The sequence below is a fragment of the Trichomycterus rosablanca genome, chromosome 26 (assembly GCF_030014385.1).
Source record: "Trichomycterus rosablanca isolate fTriRos1 chromosome 26, fTriRos1.hap1, whole genome shotgun sequence".
Taxonomy (NCBI): Eukaryota; Metazoa; Chordata; class Actinopteri; order Siluriformes; family Trichomycteridae; genus Trichomycterus; species Trichomycterus rosablanca.
The window spans coordinates 1602858-1615025 of record NC_086013.1 but is presented as its reverse complement, the minus strand read 5'-3'; the positions used below and the strand labels follow the sequence as shown (position 1 = coordinate 1615025).

At 44.2% G+C, this 12168-nt stretch overlaps 2 protein-coding genes across 3 annotated transcripts; one reads left to right on the top strand and one right to left on the bottom strand.

The window, feature by feature from the left end:
• Positions 1–646: 646 nt before the first annotated feature.
• Positions 647–10879, bottom strand: rnf214 (ring finger protein 214). 2 transcript variants are annotated; one of them, XM_062988362.1, is made up of 15 exons: positions 10752–10879; positions 10114–10173; positions 9540–9680; positions 9110–9243; positions 8957–9025; positions 8740–8836; positions 8536–8624; positions 8320–8404; positions 7591–7686; positions 7140–7504; positions 6847–6964; positions 6058–6183; positions 5861–5959; positions 4582–4654; positions 647–684 (listed from the first exon to the last, which is right to left on the bottom strand). In XM_062988362.1, exons 1-14 carry the CDS (start codon positions 10788–10790, stop codon positions 4592–4594), a joined length of 1581 nt encoding a protein of 526 aa, XP_062844432.1. In that variant the 5' UTR covers positions 10791–10879; the 3' UTR covers positions 647–684; positions 4582–4591. The 2 variants fall into 2 exon arrangements, with proteins under 2 accessions (XP_062844432.1, XP_062844431.1); XM_062988361.1 differs by lacking the exon at positions 647–684 and adding an exon at positions 3564–4501.
• apoa1a (apolipoprotein A-Ia) lies at positions 715–3572 on the top strand. Its single transcript, XM_062988373.1, has 4 exons — positions 715–796; positions 1786–1836; positions 2003–2147; positions 2882–3572. The coding sequence occupies exons 2-4, from the start codon at positions 1794–1796 to the stop codon at positions 3468–3470; spliced, it is 777 nt and encodes a 258-aa protein (XP_062844443.1). The 5' UTR covers positions 715–796; positions 1786–1793; the 3' UTR covers positions 3471–3572.
• Positions 10880–12168: the final 1289 nt, after the last annotated feature.

Sequence of the window (12168 nt, the reverse complement as noted above, 5' to 3'; positions counted from 1 at the left end):
GTTTGATACCAGAATCAGAGTTTTATCTGGGACGGTTTTATACTGGCCTTTTATTAGAGAAATAAAAAATGGACAATATTTATATTCAGGCTAAATTAAGGTTCACGACTTTAAAAGTTTATGAAACAGAATCATATAGGTGGAAGTGAAGCGTTTTGGGTCCCTTCTGTGTGGAGTTTGCATGTTCTCCCCGTGTCTTTGTGGGTTTTCTCGGGTCCAAAGTCCGAAGACGTGCAGTCAGGACAATTAGAGAGACTAAGATGAGATGAGGGACGGTGGTGGCTTAGTGGGTGGAGGTTTGGACTGTCGATCGGAAGATTGTAGGTTCTAATCCTATGTGGCCACTGTTGGGCCCTTGAGCGAGGCCCTTAGCTCTGTCTGCTCCCCAAACTCTGACCCCAAACAGGCTGGGATATGCAGAAAAAGAATTTTATTGTACTGAACGTGTTTATGTATATATGACAAAAAATGCATAATTCTTCTTAGAAATACCCTGTGTGTGTGTGTGTGTGTGTGTGCGTGTGTGTGTGTGTGTTGGATCCGATCGATTTTGCTCCACGCCGTTGTGCTTTACACCAGAAATCATTCGGCTGATGAGTAAGTGCTGATCAGCTCACGTCTGATACCATGTCAACGTAATCCGTGTGACCTTCGAACCTTCCATGCAGGAGGTCTGGAGTCCAACTGCTCACACACACACACACACACACACACACACACACACACACGGTCACACAATGAATATAAAGCCTCGTTACGTGGAGCTGAGGGTCCATCAGTGAGCAGCACCTCTCAGGTAAGAACTCACCTGTACATGAACACGGACACTCGGTCTGATCAGTTTCACTTTTTAAGCCTCTTTTCAGACTTTTAGCTTTAATTCTCAGAATATTTGACTTTAATTATGCATTTTGTTTTTAGTTCTTGTTCTTTTAGAAATAATTTATAAGGTTTTTAAACATTTTAAACGAGTTTAATTAAAAAATTTAAAAAAACTTGATTGAAAGTGTTACTGAGTTTTCTATTCCTGAATATTCAGTAAATTTTATTATAATTTGTCATTTTTTTATGTCACAGCACACTTGTCATCTTTCACACAACTAGAACTGAACTGTGCTAATATTTTGAGAGAAAAACCAAATCCTCTTTAGTTTTCAGTTTAGAATGTTAGTGTACTTTTAAATCTGATTATTTTATCATTTTAATGTTGTACGATGTGCATTTTTAACCTGTTCTGAGAGCAGATAATTTTTACTGATTAATATAGCTAAATCAAAAGTACATTGACAGCTCACAATGTAAGCAGTCGAGGGTTAACGGCCTTAATCAGCAGCGGTGGGGCTTAAACCAGCTACCTTTTGATCAAAGGTCCAGTAATGGTGACCTAGCACTGCCCTCTAAACCTGCAGGGCTCTAACTCATTGGTTAAGACACTGGACTAGGAATTAGAAGGTTGCTGGTTGAAGCCCCACCACCTCCAAGTTGCCGATGTTGGACCCCTGAGCGAGGCCCTTAACCCTCAATTGCTTGCACTGTAGTTGAATACATTTTGACGTGTAGATCATGGCTTACGTTTCTGCTGTTTTCCCGTTGCATTTTATTCTCAGGACCTAAAAGTAAAATATTAGAGTTTATTTACTGGTAAAACTAAACTGAATCGGGTGTTAAAAAAAAAAAAAAAATGCTGTATTGTACTGGGCATCATACATAATGTTTTATTATAATTATAATTATTTTGAAGTTAGATCCTACCACGTTAACCAAATTTTCCGTCCCCTCCTGTAGACGTCGACATGAAGGTCGCAGCTCTTGCACTGACCGTCCTCCTGGCTCTGGGTGAGTTTATCTCTCTATCTTCTCTAATCACTCGGTCACTCTTTGCCCTCCTGTATTCCTACACTGTTTCAGTCTGGATAAGTTCACCTGAACTCCCGTCTGTACGTTTCTGGAGGCGGCCGAGACCCGTCGGACTCTGAAGTCTCTTCTTTCTGTGTCCTTCCAGGCAGCCACGCCTTCAACCTGCAGGCGGACGCGCCCACCCCGCTGGAGCACTACAGAGCAGCCGTCACAGTCTACCTGAACCAGGTTAAAGACCAGGCCTACAGGGCCCTGGATCAACTGGAAGGAAGCGAGCTTGAGCAGTACAAGTAGGTCAAACCTCATTAGACTTGTTGGACGTGTTACCTCATTAGCTCACTGAACCAGCTAGCATAAAACGAAATGATCTTTGGAGAAGGACGTTGAGATCTACTTCTTGAGACTAGCCAAAGACTAGCAAAAGATGAGCCAAAGCAGACAAAGACTTGACAAAGACTAGCCAAAGACTAGCTAAAGACTAGCCAAAGACTTGCCAAAGACTAGTCAAAGACTAGACAAAGCCAGACAAAGACTAGACAAAAACTAGACAAAGACTACAAAGACACTAGCTAAAGACTAGCCAGACTTGCCAAAGACTATCTAAAGTCTATCCAAAGACAAAGACTAGACAAAGGTAGCCAAAGACTAACCAAAGACTTGTCAAAAACTGGTCAAAGATAAGCAAAAGATGAGCAATAGATGAGCCAGACTTGCCAAAGACTAACCAAAGACTTGTGAAAGACTAGACAAAGCCAGACAAAGACTAACCAAAAACTAGCCTAAGACTAGACAAAGCCAGCCAAAGAGTAGCCAACAATTTGCCAAAAACTAACCAAAGACTTGCTTAAGACTAGACAAGACTAGACAAAGACTTACCAAAGATGAGCCAAAAGCTAGCCAAAGACTTGTTAGAAACTATCCAACACCAGACAAAGACTAGATAAAGACGTGGTTTCTTGAGAATAGATTTTGGTACATAGCTGATCTCTAATCCCTTTCCCCGTTTCCTCTTTTTCCTCCGCAGGACGAAGCTGACCGAGAGCCTGGACAACCTTCAGAAGTACACCGAGTCCACCTCCACCTCCCTGAAACCCTACACCGACCAGCTGCTGGAGGCCACGCAGAAGGTGCGCGGGCACATCGTGTCCGAGCTGGAGGACCTGAGCTCCCGCGTGGAGCCCCACCGCGCCGAGCTTCGCCAGGTGGTCCAGAAGCACCTGGAGGAGTACAACAAGCGCCTGGGACCCATCTTCCAGGACTACGTGGTGCACAACCAGAAGGAACTGGACGCCTTCCGCACCAAGCTTCAGCCCGTCATGGAGGAGCTCAGGCACAAGGTGGAGACCAACTTCGAGGAGACCAAGACCAAACTGGTGCCCATCATCGAGGCCGTACGGGGCAAGCTCACCGAGCAGCTGCAGGACCTGAAGAACCTGGCCAGCCCCGTCGCCGAGGAGTACAAGGAGCACATGCTGAAGGCCGTCGAGGGGGTCAAGGACAAGCTGGCGCCCCACACCGCCCAAGTGCACGGCCACCTGGAGCCCTACATGGAGACCCTGAAGGCGAGGTTCTCCACCATCTACGAGAACGTGGCCGAGGCTCTGAACGCCTAAAGACGCTCCGGCCAGGACTTACGTTATCAACACCACACACAGTTATCACGCCTGTCATGTGACCACGCAAAATAATAATAAAAACACACAATAAAAATTAAAGTGTCTCTTTAATGTCGTGTTCATGAAGGGCTTCATTTGTTTATTTATTTATTTAGACACTCAGGTGCCTATTGGGACGCCTTTTCTAATTGTTAAATTAATGTTTCAGCCACAATAATCGCTAACAGGTGTAATAAACAATTTGGGGAAGGCCCTTTCCAGTTCCGGGATACAAAGCAAGCTCTATAAAGACAAAAACAACAGCTCAGTTTAAAAACTCCAGTGTCCTTCTCTGGAAGGAACCGGAACATCGACTGAGGCTTTCTTAAGCAACATCAGTGCTCAACCAAACAATGACCAAATAGGCACAAATTCCCACAGACGTACTTCAAAGTCTTGTGAGGAGCGGCTGTTGTTCTAGCTGAAAAGATTACACAGTGGTCACTCTGTCTTAATAGCATTAGTTTTTGAAATGGGACGTCCAGCAAGGTCACGGTCAGGTGTCCAAATACTTTTGGCCATACACTAATATATAATCTACATGATGCTAAAGAACTTTCCTTATATTGGCTACGTTAATCTCAAAATTTAATGAAAAAAAGAATATTTTTTGTCACAATAACAACTTTAATCAAATATTTTATACATTACAAAATAATAATGATATAAAAGTTGTAGAACAGTCACAGCATGAGTAAAATTACAGACAGGAACCTCAGCCGACCATAACTGCTACAGTTCTGACCTCTGCTGGCTGATCGATGGCGCTGCACAGTGAGACGGGGGATAACGGAGATCCGTGTGCGACTCTCTGTACGTGATACAGATCTCCATATGAACAATGAACCTGCCTGGAGCAGGTGCAAAGAAGTGGTTGGTACTGCATACGCGTGTTAGTCACAACCCTGCTGGGAATTGGATACGACTAAATTGAAGGTAAATACATAGCAGGATTGGGTATCCAGGTATCCACACACTCACGTCTGCACCTGTAATTATTAAGATAACGTTTGAAGGGATTGTGTTGCAGGACAGAGGGAGGGAGGGAGCAGCTTGTTTGTGTACGTACAGACGTGGGGTTACTTGCTGGAGCAGAAGGGGCAGGAGTTGTTCTTGCTGGTCTGCAGCCACACGCTGATGCACTGAAACACACAGCAGCAGAAACATATATTTAAAGTATATTTTATATTTTGTTACCTTCGCAGGGGGTCCCGCAGGCCCCCTCACATCAAATTCTTTACTTTTTGTAAGCACCTCAAACCGAGAGGGGATGTGATCAAAGAAAAAATACCATGTGACGCACCAGTCAGAGCTTTAAATACTTAAATACATTTAAAAACCTATTTTTTTATCTTCTTTTTGTCACTGCAGCCACACCCCACCCCTGATCAAAGAGGGCCGAGGTTATCTTTCGAGTTTTGCGTGCAGAAATCGCTTCTTTTCACCTGTAAGGGGGCGGAGTCTTACAGAGGCCAGCCCCGCCCTTCTGTAATGCAGCATTTCCATTTATCTCCTGCTACAGGATTTAGAATTGACATTTTTTATCTATAGCAAATTGTTATGAATACAAGGTTTAAGGGCCTTGCTCAAGGGCCCAACAGTGGCGACTGGACAGAGGGGCTTGAACTGACAACCTTCTGATTGTCAACCGCAACAGCAGAATAAATAAATAGTCCCGCCCCCTACATTTACATTTTCGGCATTTAGCAGACGCTTTTATCCAAAGCGACTTACAGTCTACGCAACTGAGGGTTAGGGGCCTTGCTCAGGGGCCCAACGAGTTTTGTGTGCGGAGATCGCTTCTTTTCACCTGTCAGGGGGCGGAGTCTAACACAGGCCAGCCCCGCCCCCCTGTAATGCAGCATTTCTATTTATTTCCAGTTACAGGATTTAGAATTGACCATTTTTTATCTATAGCTTATCGTGATGAACATAAGGGTTAAGGGCCAAACAGACAGAGGGACTTGAACCGACAACCTTCTGATTACAAGTCCAGTAGCTTAACTGCAACAGCAGAGGTCGTCACTGCACAGCGATGAGAATAAATAGTCCCGCCCCCTACATTTACATTTTCAGCATTTAGCAGACGCTTTTATCCAAAGCGACCTACAGTCTAAGCAGTTGAGGGTTAGGGGTCTTGCTCAAGGGCCCAACAGTGGCAAACTGGCAGTGGTGGGGTTTGAACCAGCGACCATCTGCTTACTAGGCCAGTACCTTAACCACTAGTCTACAACTGTCCTACCAAGACACAGCCACAGCCAGACGTGCGTCTGTGTAAGCGCCCGGATCCTAGTGCGGGTGCTGTGTTTACCCGTAATGTATATAAATAAACCACGAGAGAGCTTCACCTCTTTGTGAAGAGTGTGTGGGCAGTTGGTGTTGTACTGGGTTCCAGGTTCGACCAGGTTCTGACACATCAGACACAGCTTTCGCACCGGTGGAGTCGGCTGGAGGCGAAACAGTAAAAATCAACATCGGACGTATTAATTCGTTATAGTTTTTGAATATAAACACGACCTAAACGATCAGACGTATTTAACACGACCTGTGAGGCTCGGGACGGGAAGACGTGAGGAGCGGGAGCCTGGACGGGAGGGGACTGGACCGGACCTCTCTGGGGTGCAGCGGAAAAGTGCCTGGAGCCAGCAGGGGGAGCTATGGGGCCAAGGGCCTGAAACAACACACACACACACACACACACACACACATTTACTCTCACTACAGTGTATCAACATCATCAGGTGAATGAATTCTATTCTATTGTTACTGCAATAACAAACTGCTCGGGTGGCACGGCGGGGCCACTACGGACATAACTGGGCGTGTCCGAGAAACGTCCTGTGCTACTTTCCTATCGAGGTGACGACACAAGTGGTGGAGGAATACAGAGAGTGTAGCGTGTCTCCCATATCTTGTTAAAGCTTTATACGGGAATCCGCTGCTGGCTGGAGGAAAGAAGCAGCTGGGAAATTCAAAATTAGGAACAAAAAATGAGGGGAAATTGAAAGAAATAAACAAACAAAACAACCTCGGAATACAGTCGTGCCATGACGAGACACCCCACTACACACAGCGGTGCCTCACGCAATTCTATACCATAAATGGGTATAAATGACTGGCTTGTAGCTACAGGTGTGGCCTATTATATACAAAAAAGGTTATAAATGTTATTTAATATAAAATAAATACAACATTTACATTTAAAATACTAAATGTTGAAGGGTCACTTGTTGAGCGGTCACTGTGTGGACCGATAGTGACCCATAACTAAGCAGAAGCTTCTCATGTGTGTGTGTGTGAGTGTGTGTGTGTGTGTGTGTGTTGGCATGCTCACCGGGCGTTCGTTCTGTGCCAGTTTCTGTTCCATTTGTTGTTTGATGTCGTCTATCGACATGCCGGCCATCGTGCCGCGCTCGCTCTTGATCTGCTGCAAAACTTGCATCAGCTGCGGTCTGAGAAACACACACACACACACACACACTAATAAACAGGCAGTGGGATGGTGGGGTAGGGACGAGTGTGTCACGCTTTTTTTTGCTATTGGGGTAATTGCGGCCTCTGCTGGCCGGTCAAGGTGCTGCATGTATAACAGATTAACATATACTGACACACGTAGATCAACGTTACCTGGTGCATTGTGGGAACTGCGCACCCAGTTTCTCCAGTAGTTTGTCCAGCTTTCCAGCAGGTTGTGGGTTGGACGGCGGAGGGGTCACGGGTCCCGGGTTTGGCGCCGGGGCTGCAGGAGTAGGATAAGGGAGTGTGGAGTGGGCGTACGGCATCGGGGGAGGACGGGTGGTGGCGGGTACGGCCGGCCTGGGTCTGTGCATGTTGTGCTCGGGTGGGTACGACAGGAAGGGTGGAGGGTTTTGTGACAATATGACAGGATGGGGAGGGGGGGTGATCCTGTGGGGCAGGAGGAACTGAGGTGGCAGCACCACCGGGGGGCGAATCAGAGGGTTGAGCTGCGGCGGGAAACTCGTGAGAGGAATCTAGAGGGGAAAACAGATAAAAGGATGAATTATCAATTTATTAATATTATTATTATTATTATAAAGTGACACAGATCAATACCTACCACAGGGACAGGGGGAAGAAGAGGAAGGTCAACTTTAGGTAAACTGCCCAGCTGCTGACCCTTCTGCAGGGTCTTAATATCTTCACTATAGGTCACCTGAAACACAAACATCATGATCAATTTTTAAGAAAGCGACTTTTCAAAAACATTAGGTACACTGGCCCCACCCCTTACCTGTAAACCAGGTACACTAGCCCCACATTTTACCTGTAATCCAGGTGCCCTATCCCACCCCTTACCTGTAAACCAGGTACATTAGCCTTACATTTATACCTGTAAACCAGATGTACTAGACCCACCCTTTACCTGTAACCAGGGTACACTAACCCCACTCATACATGTAAACCAGATGTACTAGGCCCATTCTTACCTGTAATCCAGGTACACTAGCCCCACCCCTTACCTGCAATCCAGGTGAACTAGCCCCACCCCTTACCTGCAATCCAGGTACACTAGCCCCACCCCTTACCTGTAATCCAGGTACACTAGTCCGACTCCCTACCTGTAAACCAGGTACACAAGTGCCACAATTTTACCTGTAATCCAGGTACACTACCTCCATATTTTTACCTGTAAACCAGGTACATTAGCTCTACTCTTACCTGTAATCCAGGTACACTAGTTCCACCCCTTACCTTAAAACCAGGTACACTACCTCCATATTTTTACCTGTAAACCAGGTGAACTAGCCCCGCCCTGTACTCCAATTACAATAAGCTCACCCCTCACCTGTAGCTTGGGTACGCTGGTACGGACCAGCGCCACATTTTTCTCCCATTCAATTCGATGCCGATGGTTTTGAGAAGGGTCCAACCTGGTAACGAGGTAAACCCACCATGAATGACCACACACACACACACACACACACACACACACACACACACACACACACACACACACACAATAAACAAAGTAAAAGCATTTCTACATTGTTGAAGGCATCACCTGAGAGAACTGAGATATTTTTCAGCATCTGAGATCCAGTCGTCTATCTCAGACATAGCCAGCTCTCTCTGAGACTCCACAAGAGCAATCTAAACACACACACACACACACACACACACACACACACACACACACACACACTCATCTGACACTGTAATCAATGTATGATTAGAGGGATTTGCAGGTCCAGATAATGATGTTTACCTCGTCCTTCAGAGCCGCCTGATTGGCTTCTTCGGCTAGTCTGGACACTCTGTCCTTCTCATGCTGCAAATCATCTATCTCCTTCTCCCAAGAAAGCCTGAAATAGAGTGTGCGCACACACACACACATTATATGCTTCTCCCAACACCTTGTAGGATCCAGGTCTTATCCAGTATTATTAAGGTGTTCCTAATAAAATGCACTTCAGAGGTCTTACTTTTCATTTTGTTGCTCCTCGGTGAGCTTCATCAGCTTCCTTTCAGCTTCCTCCAGCTCTTGAGCTAACCTAACACACACACACTTATTTCAACACAACATACCAAAGAGAACCGTCAATAATGTGTGAACTACATTGTTATAAAAGCTTTACTTATTATTGGCCTTCCGGTGTCGTTCTTTCTCTGTGGTGAGCTCCTCAATCTTGGTGGTGAAGTTTTTTCTCATGGATTTATTGTTGTTCAGCTCCAGCTTCTCTCGAACCAGCTCGATCTTATTTATTAAATCCTGAATAACGTAAAAAAAAAAAAAAAAAAAACACTCACTATGCAGCAGGTACTATGTACACGTCCCCTTTTTTTCTCATCCGGTTTCACTGGGAATACCCTTGTCAGGGTGCCAATCCAATACCCCCGTCTCTCATTCCTTAGATAAAGCAAATCGTGTCTGTGTGAACGCCCGGCTGGCAGATAGCACCGCTTCGAAGCAATTTGAACCTGGATCTCAAAATTTGTGGGATAAAGTAATAGACAGATCCTAAACTATGGGGTTTAACTCTAAGCCCGTCCTTCTTGTTGTTATACCTTATGCTGCTGTTTCTCCTCGTCTCTCATCTTCTCCAAATTTTCGATGCAGGCCTTGTGCTCGGCCTCGTCGGCAGCCTGCTGTTTCTCCAGAGACTCGCACTCCGCCGCCAACTCGACGCTCTGCTCCTTCACCGAACGCTGCGGGAGAAAAGGATCATTCTACCTGACCTTGAAGAGGAACGTTCTCATTTGGGTGTGTATAATAGTACACCCATTCTTTTACACCAATCCCTCGCACTAGGATACCCAACCAACCATCCCATACATTAATGACCCCATACATTCTGATAGACAGACTGACTTAAAGCTTGGATGCAAACTGACCACTAAGAGACCAGTTAAAACACTTAGACGAGTAAGTCCTTTTGTTTAATATCACACAGAAGAAGAAAAACACCTTTATTTGTCCTGTATACATTTACATGTGTACAGTATGATGAAATTCTTTCTCCAACAATCTTCCGACTGCTTTCGACTTCCCAAAGCTCTACCGACTAGTCTACCACTGTCCCTAGCTACAATCAGCTAGACCACGACGTCCTGCAAACACCACCGATCAGAAATACTTTACCATGATGTGCTGCCAGTCTTCATCAGTCACAACACCTTTCTCTTCTGTCCAGTCATCCGTCTACGGCAGAGACAACAGCACACATCAAACACAATTGTATTCACCTACCTTCTAGCTAAACTCTGGTCTCTTAATCTGGTGAATATAAACCTGTGTACATTATCCACCACACATCTTCAGCATTGAAGACACTTTTATGTATAGGCACTGACAGTGTAAGTCTATGTACTGAAAGTAAAGGACAGTAAACAATATGAGGGCCCTGTCTTACACCATCAGTATTTGTTAATTGGTGCTTGGACGCTGGTGATCACATGGGTCCAAATTGTCAGCTGACAAGGTGGCTTGGTGGGGTAGCTTTGTCACCTCAGAACAAGAAGGTTCTGGGTTCGATTCCCAGATGGAGCAATCTCAGTCCTTTCTGTATGCATGTTTTGCACGTGTCTGCGTGGGTTTCCTTCGGGAACTCCGGTTTTCTGACACACTGATCTTAAACTGATGAATCATGTGTAACCTGTCCTGTCATGAATGAAACCAACGTGTGAAATATGACCTTAAAATCTTAATAAACACACAAACCTTTAAATGGTCGCCTGTTTAAAAGTGTAACAATGTGAAGAACCTGTTGATGATCATACCTGGACGTTTTGCTCCACGGTCTCTGTAACAGCCGGCATTGTGATCAGATATCTGTGTTCATCTAATGCAAAGTCTAACTGATCCAGATCAAATCCAAAATGATCTAAAAGTCCTGATTCATCTGAAGCGACCCAGGCAGGATTTACTGCTGATACACTGCAAACACAACACGGATATACAGTAAAAGTGTCTTTACAGACTCTCAATCAATGCGTTGTAATCTTCACAAATATGTAAACAGCAGTAGAAAAGTTAAGCTCTATATAATAATAATGATGATATATCATTTAGAACAGAATCTGTAATGCTTAAATATATCTACACGCCTTCGTTACAAATGCACTTTCGGTCTGTAGTCATTTTCAGCTTGAGAATGCGCATGCGTGAGTTTAGGTTCACATCTAAATTCAAACCATGCTCACTACATAGTGCACTACTTAAGAAAGTTTGGCGTTTTATTTTTTATAAAAATTGTGCAGCCTGTTGTAGGATCTGCAGTTACCAATGCCATACAACAATAAAATGATATGGATTTGAGTCTAAACTGTGCAGTCTGGTAGATAATAATACAATTTGAAGGTTGTAGGGAACAGGGAGTAGGGTGACATTTGGATTATGGGACGCTGAAAACACGTATGAAGTCTAGAACGTAAATCAGCAAAAGTCACACGTGAAGAAAAAAAAGTTGTAAAAATGCAGTATGTCATTTGTTCGTGTATATTAAGACTTGTTGTTGTACATTCATCTTTAGAGTCAGTAAAGTAGATAGATAATATAACCGATAATCACACAGGCAATGTAAACAGCCTCATTCTCAGATAACCGACCAATCAGAAATGAGAGCTCGTCTACCCGGCTGCGCGTCTAAATCCACACCAGTTCACTCTGCAGTGCACTACTTAGGGAGCTTAGACGTTTCATAAATCCTGACTAAAAGTTTAATGTCCCATTCAAAGTGCATCTATAGAATTACACAACGCACCACAGTAGATCATAGTTCAAATAGTGCAGAATAAATGGTGCTGAACACCTGACATGCATTTTACACTAGGTAGGGAATAAGGGACTAGGGCGCAATTTCGGACGAAAGCACCCTGTATATAATAATGTTTATTATAGCAAATCTCAGGTTTTAAAATTTTGTTTAAATATGTATTGGCTTTATTTTTACTTACCCGTATGGGTAGTTTTGTGCGTACCAGTGATCATCATATATTAATTCGATGTTCATGTCTGTGTTGTCGTAGATAAAATGCTGTGGATGCGACATAACCTAAAACGTGTAGATTTTAGACTGTTTAATAAAACATAAACTCACTTTTATCACCCGGTTAAATCAGTTTTACAACAATAATACAAAGCATTGTGTTATTATTGTTATAACTATTGCTTTGTAATGTGAACAGGCAAATCAGA